Source organism: Anser cygnoides, chromosome 24 (assembly GCF_040182565.1).
Source record: "Anser cygnoides isolate HZ-2024a breed goose chromosome 24, Taihu_goose_T2T_genome, whole genome shotgun sequence".
Taxonomy (NCBI): Eukaryota; Metazoa; Chordata; class Aves; order Anseriformes; family Anatidae; genus Anser; species Anser cygnoides.
Genome location: NC_089896.1, coordinates 2878357 through 2893532, shown reverse-complemented (window position 1 = coordinate 2893532; position 15176 = coordinate 2878357). Strand labels below are relative to the sequence as shown.

The following is a 15176-nucleotide window of genomic DNA, read 5'->3' as shown; positions in this document are numbered from 1 at the left end:
CCAGCCCAGCTTTCCAGGCTGGAAGATGCCCGCAGGCTGGCCTGGTGAGACGAGCAGCACCGAGCCCCCTGTGCGAGGCTGAGGCGAGCGGGAACGCTGTGGGATGGATGGGGAACGGAGCAACCCCAGTAACTGACAGGGTGATGGAGGAGCTGAAGCGGGAGGGTGTCCTGGCTTGTGTCAGGAATAGTGTGGCCAGCAGGAGCAGGGAGGTGATCGTCCCCCTGCATTCTGCTCTGGAGTGCTGGGTTCAGCTTTGGGCCCCTTTCTACAAGAAGGACGTCAAGGCCCTGAAGCGTGTCCGGAGAAGGGCTACAGAGCTGGTGAGGGCCCTGGAGCACAAGTCCTGTGAGGAGCGGCTGAGGGCACTGGGGGTGTTTGGTCTGGAGAAGAGGAGGCTCAGGGCAGACCTCATTGCTCTCTGCAACTGCCTGAAAGGGAGGTGTGGGGGGCTGGGGGTCGGCCTCTGCTCACAGGTAACCAGGGATAGGACCAGAGGGAACGGCCTCAGGTTGTGCCAGGGGAGGTTCAGGCTGGAAATGAGGAGACATTTCTTCTCAGAAAGAGCGGTCAGGCGTTGGGACGGGTTGCCCAGGGAGGTGGTGGCGTCACCGTCCCTGGGGGTGTTCAAGGGGAGGTTGGACGTGGTGCTTGGGGACATGGGTTAGTGGGTGACATGGGTGGTAGGGGGATGTTGGAGGGCTTTTCCAGCCTTAATGATTCTATGATTCTAAAGGAGAAACCAGACGCAAAGGTGGGTTTCTCCCTCTCACAGGGTTTGCATTTGTGCAAGCAGCTGGCTCCAGCACAGCCCTCAGTCCCTGCCAGAGCCCGGTGAAAGCATGGGAACAGGCAGGGCTGCTGGGGCAATGCAGGAAGCAGGCAGGACACGCGATGCTTTGAGCACGGAACAGTTTATTGGCAGCATCTTGCAAAAATAGACATATATTAGACATTGAATTTCAAGAGGTTTCTCTGTGCCTTGCACGATCAGTAGTGGCGGTGGTTCAGTAACAGCAGCAAAACTGAATTCAAGTCCAGGTATTGCAAAAGTCACATTGGAGGCTCCGGCTGGTGAGCTGCGGGGTGAACCCAGGGATGGGGACCCGAGTCCTGTCCCTGCACTGTCCCCTTGTCCTACAGCCAGCAGGGGCACTCCCCTAGTCCTGCCAGCACTGCATGTGCTGTGGAGGGAAAAAAATTAAAAAAATAAAAAACATATTTTTAAAAAGTCGTTTTGCTGTGTAATTCAGCCTGCAAAGAGAGAGACTCCTTTCCCTTGAGATGGTTGAGGGAAGAGCCCGGGCTTTCTGCTGCAACAAAACTAACAACGAGCTAAAGCGAGACCGAGATCTCCTTCCAGAAGCAACCCCAGCCTGCGCGCATGGTGCCACCTGGGCAAACTTCCAGAGGCTTTTAAACCTTGAACTGGGCACCCAAAAATAAAAAAAGGAACAAAACAAAAAAATCAGTGGACGTGGAGCTTTCCCTCTGCAGACGCCAACAGGAAGGCCAGCGAGCAGTCAGAGAAGGAGGACCTGCTTGGAGGAGGTGAAGGGCTGCATGGAGGCCACCAGGGCTTCCCTGAAGTCCTCCAGCGGGACCGTGGTGCAGGCGGGGGCGCCGAGCTGTCCCCTCCGCACCAGCTGGCACAGGGCGTCCATCATGCTGGTCAGGCTCTCCTTGTCTGCGAGGGAAGAAGGGGACCGCTCTTACCCAGCCTCATCGCATGGGATGCTGTCCCCAGCCCTGCTGGCCACCTCTGGTAGCCCATTGCGGTCCCTGCCCCTCTCAGCTCACCGTGCGCGTGGTCCTTCTTCCACTGGGTCATCCAGAAGCCACGCAGCCTCACGTCCCTGAAGATGAAGGCGCTCTGCGGAAAGCGGGAGGTGAGATCTGCCTCCTCCCGACCTGTTCCCAAGCCCTTGTGAGCGCGGCAGGAGGCAGCGAGGAGCTTTGCTCAGAGCTCTCCTTTGGGACAAACCCAATTCGGCAGGTTCATGTTAATGCAAGACCTCGCACCGCAGCGCTGAGCTGCTGCAGCTCCGAGGGGCTGCGTCTTGTTGGGATAACACCAGGTTTCACGTCAGGGCAGAGCTCAGACACGGCTCCAACACGCGAGATGGGTTTGCGTCAGGGCAGGTTCAATGCTTAGCATCTGCGGGGTTGTTTCCATGCTGGGATTTCAGAGCAGCCCAAATCCGCCATAAGTGCAACCATACTGGAATGCAAACCAGCTCGTCCCATTACAGCCCCAATCAGTTAAAAAATAAATAAATTTGGGGTCTCTGAACGTGACATCCGGACAGCAGAGTGCAGCAGAGGATAAGCCAAGCCCCCGTGGGCACCAAGAGCATCCCTGGTACTCACCACTGGCACCGTCACAGGCTGCTTTGCCATGCCCCCGTAGGTGACCATGGTCCCTTTGGGTCTGCGAGAGGAAGGGGGCATTGGGTTACCCGTGGTCCCCAACACGCAGCTTTGGCCTTGCAACCTCTTCTCCATCATACCCAAACCCACCGCTGTATGACGAGGCTGGTTTCACACCACAGGCTCCTCCAGAAAGCCATGAGGATCTGCTTTCTAGAGCTGCCCTCCTGCTCGCACGCTGGATTTGCAGCTACATAAAGCAGCCAGCCATTACACGTGGCCAGGACCAGACAGACCTCCAACTCCATAACTGGTCCTCAGATGTCTCCTCCCTCATGCCACTGACAGAGTTTGAGACAAGCAAGAGGATGGTGATGCCAGGTTAACTTTAACTCCTTTTTTCCAAAACAACTTCTCCAAAAATCTCCCCTCATCAAGGACTGGCATCTGCTCTTGATGCCCCTGGTTGCCACGTGCCCTGGATCTGGAGCAGGTCCCAAGCTCACGCCACCCAGCCGTGGGGCAGAGCCCAACTTACTGCAAATGCCGCAGCATCTCCGTCGTGCTTTTGCCTCCGACGCAGTTCAGGGCGAGCCGAGGCTTTGGGATGCTCTGCAAGAAAAGGGGGAAGCTCCAGCCCGCAGGGCTCAGTCCTGGTCCAGAGAGCTTGGGTGAAAGCCCTCCGTGGTGGGGAGCACATCCCAGCCTGACGCTGGTGTGGAAATACTTTGTGAAAAGCACTTTGGGACTAGGAGTTTGGTGAGTTTAGGGCATGTTTGTATAAATGGATGGGCAAATACACGAGGTAAATACTGAGTGGCTTAGAGAAGTGCAAGAATGCCATTTGTTAGCTTTGTATCTGTTCTTAACGATTTACAGCGTGGCCATCACATTGCCTGCCCGGAGATTAGGAAAAGCTTGTTTCACATTTGTCCTTTCTACCATCCTCGCAGCTCTCCTCGAAGCACTGAACTGCGGGGCAGCCCTGGATGGTCTCTCTGGGGGGCTCAACATCGAGGTACCTTAAATATTTCTTTCATTTCTGGCTTTCTCAGCACGTCCTCCGTGATGACGTGGTCTGCGCCCAGGGCCTTCAGCCTCTCCACCAGCTTCGGGAGATCAGGTCTGGGGGGACAAAAAAGACCCCCTGAGGCAGAAAGCAGTGTGTCCCCTTCCCCTTCCTCCCACTGGGACGGGGCTGAGGATGAGGCCTGGCACAGCAGAGGCTGGGAGGCATCTTCACAGGACCATGGAATGGCTGAGGTGGGAAGGGACCTCTGGGTCTCCCTGCTCCCACCCCTGCTCCAGCAGGGCCACCCTGAGCAGGGTGCCCAGCACCATGTCCGGACGCTTTTTGGAGATCTCCAAGGAGGAGACGCCACCTCTCTGGGCACCCGCACAGCACGGACGGGCTTGTGATGTTCAGAGGGAACCTCCCCTGTCCCAGTTTGTGCTCAATGCCTCCGGTCCTCCTCCCATCCCATGGCACTCACCTATCCCTGACCACGTTGATGGTCCTGACGCCGGTGGCTTTCGCGATCTGGATGACAGCCTGGCCCACGCCGCTGTTGGCTGCGTTCTGGATGACGGAGTCACCTGGGGAGCAGAGTTTCGGTGCAGCCGTGACCGCCGGAGCTGCAGTCCCCTCCGAACGCAGAGCCGGAGGCCCGTGCGTGCAACGTACCCGGCGCCAGGCTCTCGAAGTCGGACAGCATGCGGTACGCCGTGCACGGGTTGACGCTGAGCGTGGCGGCGCACAGCAGCGGGATGTCGCTGGGCACCTGCAGCAGGCTCGCCTCGGGGAACACCGCCTGCGTCCGCCACGTCCCTGGGCATCGGCAGCGTTTCGTGAGCAGCAGGGAAAGGAAAGCGTTAGGAGACCCCGACTCACATCGGAGCCTTAACTCACGCTGCTGCAGCATCACCTCGCGGCATGCGATCTAAGCATCGGAGAGCTAATTATTAAACGTTTTCCCGTATGGGTATAGCCAAGATATTTAGAAAGGTGAAGAAAGAGAAAGCTGGCAGTGCCTGAAACAATTTGCAGGCTGGAGGTAAGGCTGCACTGGGGTTGCAGTGCACTTTTCTTCACCAGTTGGTGAGGAAGAGGCACGAGCACCCCAGACACTCATTCCCTACGTATGTTTAAGAGCAGTTTTGCAAATCTCCCGTGGTTGAGCCATCAGCGTATTTGCCAAGACCCTGTGCACCAGGGAGCTTAAAGTCAGGACTCTACCCACCACTTTGTGTGACATGTGCCCAAAATCCCAGGGCAAGAGATTCCCCCCATCCGTACAAGCACTGATCGACCACGATGCTGAGCATTGGGCTTCCAGGGGAAAGCAAGCCCTCTTGTGGCACATCCTGCCCTGCGCCTCGGCAGGACCCCGGTGGAGGCAGGAGTTGCTCCCCTGCTGCCCACGGACAGCAGCTTTGTCACCCAGAGCAGCCCCATCGCTTCCCAGACGTGTAATGGGACCGGGCTCCCTGGGTGCAGAGCTAACGGAAACACTCCGCATCCCACAGATGAGCCCATATATTCAGAGCCAATTTACTTAGATTTAGCGACTATGTATTTATATCTGATTTAACCCCCTATCATCCATTTACTTTTTTTTTTTGTGCTTAAAAATATCACATTTGGATCTTAACTAGATAACTTTCCTTCTCCCATTAAGCGAGAAATCCTTTTAAGAAGAAATAGGCAAGGAACAAGCTGTTAAGCTAAACCAGAACCGACAATTTTTCTGGCCATTGGCATGTTGGAGTAGCACGAGAGGCATTTGCTGGAAAATAAATTCCCAAGCTTTCCCATCAGAGCACTATTAGGGAGAAAACTGTAATGAGATATAACTCTGACCTTGCATAGGTTAAATGCTTTATCCCATGTCTTTAAAGAAGCTCTAAGTAGATGTGACAAAACGCAGTTGTTTCCAGAGGAGAACAGATTGCTGCGATGCTCTATAACAGTGCAGAAGGCCCATAAAGGGTCTGCACTACAGAAAAGTAAATTATTCCTAAATTAAAGCTTAGCATACGCAACAGCACTGCCAAAGCTCCCCGGGTGTGCGCTTCCTTGTGGTGCTGGGGGACATGGTTTAGTGGGTGACGGTGGTGGTGGGGGGACGGTTGGACCAGATGTTCTTGGAGGGCTTTTCCAGCCTTAATTATTTTAGGATTCCTCCTGGCCGAGCGCGTCCCATGCACGGGAGCCAGGCGCTGGGGACATGCACGGTCCCGGTCCCGAACCCCCCCAGGAGGGCACGCCAAGCACCCAGCCCCGGGTACAAACTCACCGAGTCCAGCATCAGCCGGGATGACCCAGTCCCCGGGTCTCAGCGCCGTCACACCGGGGCCGACCTCCAGCACGCGCCCGACGCCTTCGTTCCCCGCCACGGCCGGCAGCGGGGCCAGGATGGCGTAGGTGCCTGCGGGGAGCGCGGCGAGATGCAGAGAGGAAGGGCAAGGGTTCAAAGGCAGCGCCGGCAGCGGGCAGGTTACCTTGGATCATGTTGATGTCGGCCGGATTGATGGGGGCTGCCAGCATCTTGACGTGGACGTCCGAGTGCCCCAGCCTGGGCACCTCCAGCTCCTTCAGCCTGTGCGGGGTCACGCAAAGGAAGACTCAGTTACGGGACCTAGGAGAGATTCCTGTATTACCTACACAACGCATCCGGCCTAGGATAAGCAGCACCATTTTCCCTCATCTCCTCTCGCAAATAATAAATCAAACAACACCTAACGTGGCACCTCCACTGCTCCTCAAACCTCCGCTCCCAGCACCTTCTCGCATCAATCATAGGAACGAACCCAAAAGATGTCCTGCACAGAGAAGAGCCCCTCCGAGGAGAAGACATTCCAGCCCCTTTGCTACTAGAGTGTTTAAAATCCAAGGAAAATGCCCTTATGCCAGGGCTGGCTGATTTGGAACCACAGAACCACCTAGGCTGGAGAAGACCTTCAAGACCATCAAGTCCTACCTCAACCTGACCCACGGAGTCCCATCACTAAGCCAAGCCCCTCATCGCTAACATCCTCCCATCGCTAAACCATTCAGCTCAGCTCCCTCCTGCCGTGCGTGGCCACGGGGACAATTGCACATCATTTTTTGGCCGCCTTGGGTCTTGCACCCTGCTGGCAGCGGGGTCCTTCCAGCAAAGAGGACTCGGAGGCGCGGGGAGGCGTCCCAGCACCCAGGGATGGAGCATGCTCCTCCAGCCTGCACCGCGACGCACCCCAGGGGGAAGGGGAAGCTGATTGCTGCCTGACCTATCTGCCAGCCGGGGCGAAGCCATCCGGAGGCGCCCATTTGCAAGATGAGGGCAATTTGAACTGCATTTGAACGAGCTGGTGGCTCTGCAAAGGAGGTGGCACAGACCCTGTGCGCTGCCAATTTTAAGAGCAGTTATTTGCCGCAATTACATGCTGCTAAGTACGTGTCATTAGGAACAATACACTGAATTTCCTTCACAGCTTGTCCTGTGCTGGCAAAGTGTTTTCCCCTTCTCTCCTTGAAGCTGCCTGGGTGATTTGGAGACTTGGAGTTCTGGATTAAACACCCCCCTGCCCTTGTCAGAAGGCTTTTAGCACGCAGGAATCTGCTTTTTGCTTTGAAACAAACCCCAAACTGCACTGACAGCCTGTGGGAGGCTCCCAGGAGGGTCCAAAAACCTCACTTCGAGCAGTTTGGGATCAGAGACCTGCAGGGTGCAGCTCCGCAGCTGCTGGGCATGGCCACGCGTGCTGACCTGTGGCTTTTGCTCCAAACCTTGCGTTTTGGCAAGGGTTGCCCACGAGTGATGGAGCTGCTCGCGTGTTTAAGATCTGGGCAGAAAGCCTCCACGCAGCACCAGCACCACAGGCAGCCCAGCACCAACCTGCCACTTGGGTTTCCGCGGAAAAATCAGTTTTATAGTTAAAAAAAAAACCACAGCAAGATTTTTGACCAAGGCTGCAGAACCCAACCCCCCAACGGTGCACAAGAAAGCATCGATGTTGCACAAGGGAGCCGCTGACTCATTTGGGGTTCATCCCACCCCACCAGAGCATTAGGGGAAGTCAGACCCACAAGGGCATTTCCAGAAATCTGCAAAAAAGGACAGAGAGAGAAGTCACCCAGCACGAGCTGGGTCTTGCACAAGCAGCGGGACGAGAACGGCTGTTCCTGTCTCACGTCCCCACTGCGTCCCCTGCAAATCTCAGCAGCCGCCAGTGCCGGTAAGCACCGTTACCCAACTGAGTGGTCCAAAGACAGAGCAGCCACCCATCTCACCCCAAAAACAGGGGTTCGGGGTCTGGATGCACCCAGATAACGTATCTGCACCTCCTGTGTTTCTACATGACTCCAGCCAGTTCAGCTGGGTCAGCGCATCCTCAGCATTTCCTCTCTTGAAAAAAAAAAAAAAAGGTACAAAAATTTCCCTTTTCCCAGACTTTTTGGTCATTTGATGAGAATCTTGAATAGCTGCCGTGCCCTGGACGTCACCCCGCAGCATTATACTTGAGAAAGCAACACTGATTTGGGCCCTGCATTCATTCCTGGCCCTGAACACCCCTAAACTGGGGACAAAGCGGGGTGCAGCGGTGCTGCAGCTCAGCACCTCCCCACCGCCCCCAAATTCTGCGATAGCAGGCTCCCCGGGAATCACTGGAGACCCCCCCGCCTTGCAGAAATGTGGGTGAAAGGGGTTGGGGGGTGCACCCCGAGCTCTGCCTGCATACTGGGGGGCCTCTGAGCACCCCTGGCATGACCCCATGGGCTGGGTCTCCACCTAGGGACCTGCCCCCATCCCTGCCCACTGCCCTGGGGGTGGGCAGCCCTGGACCCCCCCACACTGTGCACCCCCAAACAGCTCTGCTGCACCCCCTCCATATGTATGCCCCCCCTGCCATACGCCTCCACCTCGCCCCTACACCCGCCACCCCCCTAAACTCAATGCACCCCCAGCCTGCCCCCCCAATTCGCACCCCTCTATACCCGCACCCCCTCGCAATGCATCCCCACAACTTATCCGCACCCCCTGCAATGCACCCCCGATATCTGCACCCCCTGCAATGCACCCCCATTTCCACTCCCCCCATACCCCATCTCCTCCAATGCACGCCCCCAAAATGCACCCCCCATAACTGCACCCCCCATAACTGCACCCCCTATAACTGCACCCCCCATACCCATATCACCTGCAATACACCTCCGATACCTGCACCCCCAATACCTGCACCCCCAATACCTGCACCCCCCACACCTGCACCCCCCACACCTGCACCCCCCACACCTGCACCCCCACTCTCCCCCCCCCTCCCTTACCCCCCCCGTGCCCCCCTTACTGCAGCACCCCCGCGGGCTCCCCGTGCCGCTCATAGAGCAGCCCCCGCGGGGGGGGCCCCGCCGAGGCCGAGCTCGCCCGCACGGGGGGGACCCGAGCCCCGCGCAGCGCCCGCGCTGCTGCCCGCTGCATCCCGGCACGGCTCGGCTCGGCTCGGCACGGCACGGATCCGGCACTGCTCAGGCTCCGCTCGGCACGGCTCGGCTCGGCTGGGCACGATTCTGGCACGGTGTGGTACAAGCACGGCTCGGCACGGCTGGGCACGGTTCTGGCGCGGCTCGGCACGGCCCGGCCCGGCACGGCGCGGCCGCCAGCAGCGTCACGGGGGCAGCACCGCCCCGCACCGGGTCGGCACCGCCCCCCCCCGGCTCTTAAGGCGGCCCCGAGCCGTGCCGGGCCGTGCCGTGCCGTGCCATGCCTTTCTTTGCCTTTCCGTGCCGTGCGGAGCCGTGCCGAGCCTTGCTATGCCATGCCGTGCCATACCATGCCGTGCCATGTCATGCTGTGCCGTGCCATGCCATGCCGGGCCGTGCCATGCCGTGCCATGCTATGCCGTGCCATGCCGTGCCATGCCTTTCTTTGCCTTTCCGTGCCGTGCTGAGCCGTGCCGAGCCTTGCTATGCCATGCCGTGCCATACCATGCCGTGCCATGCCAGGCCGGGCCGTGCCATGCCATGCCGGGCCATGCCATGCCGTGCCGTGCCATGCCGTGCCATGCCGTGCCATGCCTTTCTTTGCCTTTCCGTGCCGTGCTGAGCCGTGCCGAGCCTTGCTATGCCGTGCCGTGCCATGCCATGCCGGGCCATGCCATGCCGTGCCATGCTATGCCGTGCCATGCCGTGCCATGCCTTTCTTTGCCTTTCCGTGCCGTGCTGAGCCGTGCCGAGCCTTGCCATGCCGTGCCGTGCTGAGCCGTGCCGAGCCTTGCCATGCCGTGCCGTGCCGTGCCATGCCATGCCGTACCATGCCGTGCCGTGCCGTGCCATGCCTTTCTTTGCCTTTCCGTGCCGTGCCGAGCCGTGCCGAGCCGTGCTATGCCGTGCATTTCCTTGCTGCGCCGTGCAGTGCCGAGCCGTGCCGTGCCTTGCCTTGATTTTCCGTGCCGTGCCGAGCCGAGCCGAGCCACAGCATCCTTTGGAGCCGCCTCCTGGCCGTGCCGGCTCCGTGCATGGCGGGATGTTTGCTTAAAGCAGCGCTAAGAGAAACGCTCGGAGCAGACTGATTTCCATGTTTTGCATAATTATCCCGGAGGAGAGGTCTCGTTTATTCCCCCAATTAACGCCGGTTACAGCGGGGGGAGGAGGAGGAAGCCGAGGTGCCGCACGCACCGAGCTCAGCGAGCAGCGGTTTTTAAAAATCATTTCTTCTTTCGTGTCCGGATTTGGCTGCTCCGAGGGGGCAGCAGCAGCTCCACGAGTGAGCCCTTTGCAAAGCCAAGCTCCCGCTCTGCTCATCACCCTCCTCGTCCACGTACAATTAGCACGTCCCTTCGTTAACACCAGCGTGGGAGCTTGCCCGTGGTCCCACACCAACAGCGACCAGAGCACCCAGAGCGTGCGGCTTGGTTAAAAACACAGCAGCCAGGTGGGAAATGCTCCAAAAAGCAGAAACCCAGGGCAGCTCGGTGGGTGTCAGCCTCGTGGGGAGCCTCGTGCTGGCCGCCAGCAAGTGCTGCACGCCGTACCCGCACCTGGGCACGCGGCTGCAGCCTGGGCCCAAACCAGCGGGCTGTACCGAACCCTGACCTGAAAGGCTGGCATCAACTTGCCTGACGCTTCAAGGTTGTTTTAGTAATAATAATAATAAAAGCAAGCCGGAAAATAACATTTGCGCGTGTGTGAATTCACGTGAGCTGAAAGCACGAGATGAAGAAAAGGACCGGTTTTAGAGAAGGCGCCTGTTCGAAGGTGCTGACGAGGATTTTTCCGCCCGTTTTGGTGTGAGATTTGTACAAAAAGCTGCTTCTGGAGGGGAGCGGCAGGGCTCAGCCCCGCCAACCGTTGCCGAAGGCTCTGCTAAACAGGCGAGGGGAGCAGAGAGAAAAATAACTTTTCTCGCCAGCCTCTTCCGTTATGAGACGGAGGTGTTGTTTGTAACAGGAGCGGGTGTAAACGTGCTCCGACACCCGGGGGATGTGCGAGCGGGTAGCTGCCGGCAAACACCCCCGCAAACACCCCGCACCCACGGAGCTGGTGGCCCCCATGAGCACGGACGGCGCTCGTGGCGCTGGTTCTTGCCACCAGGCTGGAGGGGCTGCGGGGACACAGCTCGGGCTGGCCCGAGGGGTGGCACAAAGGGGCAGGGGAAGAGCAGGGCTGGCTCCGGCGGGGCATCCAGGAGCCAAACCCACCATGGGAGCGGTTCGGCCAGATCCTGCCGCATGGCACTGCATCACCCCGTATCCCTGGGTCTCTCCATCGCGGGAGTTATCGGTTGCCTTTTGCAGGGTTGGCCGAGTGCTTGCAAAGGACACTGGTGACTTGGAAGTCCCAGGTGAGCCCGCAGTTTTGTATCCCCCCTCCTGCAGGTGACCCCATTCCTGCCGCCGGGAGAGGCAGTGGGAAGTTGCTGCCCTTTCCTTCCCCACCTTATTTTATTCCACGCTTTCGATAGCACTTGCTGTAGCCCAGCTTCCCATTTCCCCACCCAAACAGCGTCCCCTCCACCTCTCTACATGGCAATTAACTCAATATATGCATTTCTACTCTCCTAAATTCAACGTGGCATTCAGAAAGAGACGGGCAGGAGTGCTGGGACAAGTGAAGTCAGGCACAGCTGTGGGGGTCTCTCAGCCCATTTTCCTGCCCGAGCTGGCAGGACGCCCACAGCCCCATCTCCAGTGCCCCTGGTCCCTGTTCCCACAGAGCCACACAGGGCAAAATGGGCTTTTCCCACATCTGGTGGGATCCTGAGCACGGCCGTGTCCTTGAAGCATCCATACCGCTGGGATGCGGTGGTCCTCGGGCAGGCTGCCCAGCAGTCCCCATCCCCATCGCCTGCTTTAAATCAGCATTTTAATGCACAGCCGTAAACCGGCGGGGTTTTCACAGCACCGAAAGCTGCACCGTTCTGAGGAGGCTCACGGCTTTTCCTGGCGGGGCTGTGCGGGCGGTGGGTTTTCCTTTGCCATGGAGAAAATCGGGATTTGGGCCCAACAACTGTGCCGTGGCGCTCCTATGGCTGCAGTAACCCCGTGGCTTTGGGCACGGTGGCAGTGTGGAGGATGCTGCTGGGTTTAGGATGGAGCAACGTGGACGAGCCTGCGCACTGGGAGGCTCGGGTGCCCAAGCTCTGCACTGCATGGCAAAGGGTTAATAACTAATTACAGCAGCCAAATGAGATGCCTTTCTATAGCGTTAGAAACATATGCATTGGCAAATCAGGGCTGGCAGACTATTTATGATTATTTTGTTAATGTTTCTCCTGTAACAAGCACAATTTCCTGGTGATTAATGACTGCTTCATCTCCTGAAATTGCAATTTTTTTTAGGAGAAGCACACGGAGATTTGCATGCGAGGGCTTTGGGAGTGGGTGGGGAGAGGGGGAAGCGGGGACGGATCCTGAGGCAGAGGCACAGGCAGAGAGAGAGCTCAGGCCGGGGGAAGGAGCAATGACCCCGGCTCCCCTTTGCCTTTCCCTGCCTAAAACCCACTGCTGCCAACTGGCGAAGGTTTGTGGCAGCCATCGGCTGATTCGGGTCGGTCACATTGCTCGGGGCTGGAAAGCAAAATGCTGCCGGCCAGGGGGTGGGGTTGGTTCTGCACACCCGGGGAGCCCCTGGCCAGGAGCCCCAGGGGATGCTCACGAGAGCTGAGTGGCACCTGGGTGAGGATTGCTGTGATTTTGCGCCTAAAACCTAAAGTCTGTCTGAGGTTTTAGGGTGGGAGGAAGCTTTGAGGATGGGAGGGCTGGAGGGATCCCCTGGTCACCGAGGGGGAGCGGAGTGGCTTCGCCCCAAGCCTTGGAGCTCGTGAGTGCTGAGATACCCCCAGCTGTCATTGCTCTTCATCACCTCCATGTGGGATTATTAATTAACTGCTTACAAGATCGACACAATTTTAACTAAGGAAAATAACAATCTGTTGCCTTTTCGGTGGAGAGACTGAAGGTGGGCCTGAATAACTGAAAGCGGAGCCTGGGGGCTGGGTTTTGGAGGGTTTTTGTTTGGGGACAGGCTCGGTGTTGTGTCTCGGTGGCCTTCCTGCGGAGGGTGGGTGCAACGGAGCCATGCTGGACCTTGGAGACACCAGGACCCTTGCAGGGGTTTGGGCTTGCACAACGAGATCGGACCTGGGAAATCATCCGCAAAACAAGCCCCTGCTCCGTGCAGAGGAAGCGATGCTCTGACGAGGAGTCGAGGCCGGTGCATTGGCTGATTGCCTTTTTATTAAACATGCCTGGATCTTAAAATGCAAAATACATTGTGCTTAAAGAACCACTTTCCATAATCCTTGGCTTATCCCCGAATCCCTCATTTAACACCTCTGATGGCGCTGGACAATCCCATAGCCTCTATTGAATCCTTTACCTAAAGCCACCCTCGTGCCCCCCGCTCCCGGCTCTGCGCGGCAGCGAGGGAGGTGCGGCCGCCAGCCCGCGGATGCCCAGGATTAATTTTTTTAAGCACACCAATGGCTGATTCTTGTGCCTCCAGAACAGCCTCCAAAATTGTATTTCCTTTGAAATGTTTCATTGTCAGATAATAAAAAAAAAAGAAGAAGAAACACAGCGCTCGGCGGCTAACTGAGAATGGATGAGTTCTGATCCTCTGCCAATGAGATGAAAAAGGAGGCTCCGTCCCGAGCCAGAAATAAGGAGAGGAGCTGACAAAGGATCCAGCCGTGCCTGATAACTCTGCGGCGGGACCTCAGAAAGTCACCGCGGCGTCTCCCGAGGGAGGGCAGTGCCTGGCCCTTGGCAGGTGGGGAAACTGAGGCAGGGATGGCCGGGGTCTCACCGAGACGGTGCGACAGGTCCCTGGAAGCCGATGCACACACGGCGTGCACAGGCATCTCCACGCACACATGCCCTTGTCCATGCTCATAACAACGCATGATCGAGGAGATCTCAGGACAAATCCTTTATGGTGGGGCAAGCCAGAAAATTGGAGGGCAGGAGCCAGCCCCTTTTGGGACCATTTTTGGCATTGAGACCGATTCCATCAGAGCAGCGACCCCTCTGGGCAGGGGGGAGCTCTCAAAATAGCTTGGAAGGAAGCTCAGGTGAAGAGAGGGAACAAATAAGCACCTTTTCTGCTCTTTTTAACTGCCTTTAACTTTTCCTTCAAACTTTTTTCCTCCCTCCCCTGCTCCAGGTCCCGACATGTCTCCATTCCGCCCCCTGACCATGCAAGCTATCGATGGCAGACCTGACGCTTTTCCAGCCCCGCATTAAAGTGTGAGCACGAGCCATGCTACGTGGGACAAGAATCGATCGTTCTCTGGGTTTTGCCGCTTGTTTTAGTTCGCTCCTGTTCCGCTCAGATGCCTGACGAGCTCTTTTTGTTGCAAACTGCAGAGCGCATCCTTTCTCTGATGGCGTTTGGAAAAGCACCAAAGCGGAGCTGCGAGGAGGACAAACACAAGGGAGGAGGGCCGACACTCCCCGCATACATAAAAGCGAATAAAGCAGACTAAAACAAGCTGTAGAAGCAGTATCTCCCCCGGCATAAGGATAAATAAGAAAGGCCGGACGCGGCGATGCTCCCTCCTCTCCTCCGGGCTCGGGGCGGGCAGGAGAGGCAGCCTTACGCCCCTCGCCGTGCTCGGGCAGCACCAGAGGTGACGATGAGAAACCCGAGCGATATCCAAACCCGGGGCTGAAAACAAACAGCTCTTGTGATGCGGGATGTGATCAGGGACCCGAAGCGCCCCGGCTTATTTATGTTCCACTCCCCCTCTAAAAAAAAAAAAAAAAGCAACAAAATGGGAAAAGCGCTGAGTTTTGGTGCAGATCTGCTGGGTTTTAATGCCTTTATTCTTTTGTACCGAAGTCATTTTATTGCTGAATTTAGGGATGAGCAAATCCTTGCAGCTGGGATTGCAGCTGCTCTGTGGACCTGGGTTAAGTGCTGGCCAGCATCAGCGCGTGATGCCCTGGGATATTTCTGAGTTAGCGTGGGATGTCTGGGATATTTCTGAGTTAAATGGTTCACAAAGACCCTGGGAGATCCCGATGCAGAAGGAAGGGATGCTCCCGGGCAGCTCTGGGCTTTGGGCAGTGGGAAGGGCCCGGCGCTGCCTGCTGTGCCCTTGGTAATGGGATTTTTTAACGATTTCTGTGTTGGCAGGTGCTGGGCTGAGGACAGCAGAGAAGTGCATGGCTTCACCCCAGCCACCCTGGGGGGCTTGCCACAAGTCCAGGAGGAGAGCCAAAATAAGCGTGGCCCTAGCAGCAGCGTTGGGGTTTTGCATGTGAAAGCAGAGCTGCTGCTGGGGGCTGTTCCCTGTGGTCCTGAGGCACTGGATCCCACCAGAAGT

At 57.4% G+C, this 15176-nt stretch overlaps 1 protein-coding gene across 2 annotated transcripts; it reads right to left on the bottom strand.

Moving 5' to 3' along the window:
• Positions 1-895: 895 nt before the first annotated feature.
• MECR (mitochondrial trans-2-enoyl-CoA reductase) lies at positions 896-9010 on the bottom strand. Of its 2 annotated transcripts, none has more exons than XM_048073287.2 (10): positions 8698-9010; positions 5872-5969; positions 5667-5798; positions 4055-4198; positions 3864-3966; positions 3393-3495; positions 2909-2982; positions 2371-2431; positions 1801-1873; positions 896-1687 (listed from the first exon to the last, which is right to left on the bottom strand). In XM_048073287.2, exons 1-10 carry the CDS (start codon positions 8826-8828, stop codon positions 1524-1526), a joined length of 1083 nt encoding a protein of 360 aa, XP_047929244.2. In that variant the 5' UTR covers positions 8829-9010; the 3' UTR covers positions 896-1523. The 2 variants fall into 2 exon arrangements, with proteins under 2 accessions (XP_047929244.2, XP_047929245.2); XM_048073288.2 differs by having other exon boundaries at positions 5872-6008; positions 8698-8837.
• Positions 9011-15176: the final 6166 nt, after the last annotated feature.

Coding starts and splice junctions, on each gene's coding strand:
- MECR (XM_048073287.2), bottom strand. CDS start 8,828: ATGCAGCGGGCAGCAGCGCGGGCGCTGCGCGGGGCTCGGGTCCCCCCC. Junction 5,799..5,871: donor CGACATCAACATGATCCAAG/GTAACCTGCCCG, acceptor CGCTCCCCGCAG/GCACCTACGCCATCCTGGCC. Junction 3,496..3,863: donor ATCAACGTGGTCAGGGATAG/GTGAGTGCCATG, acceptor TTGTCCCCCCAG/ACCTGATCTCCCGAAGCTGG.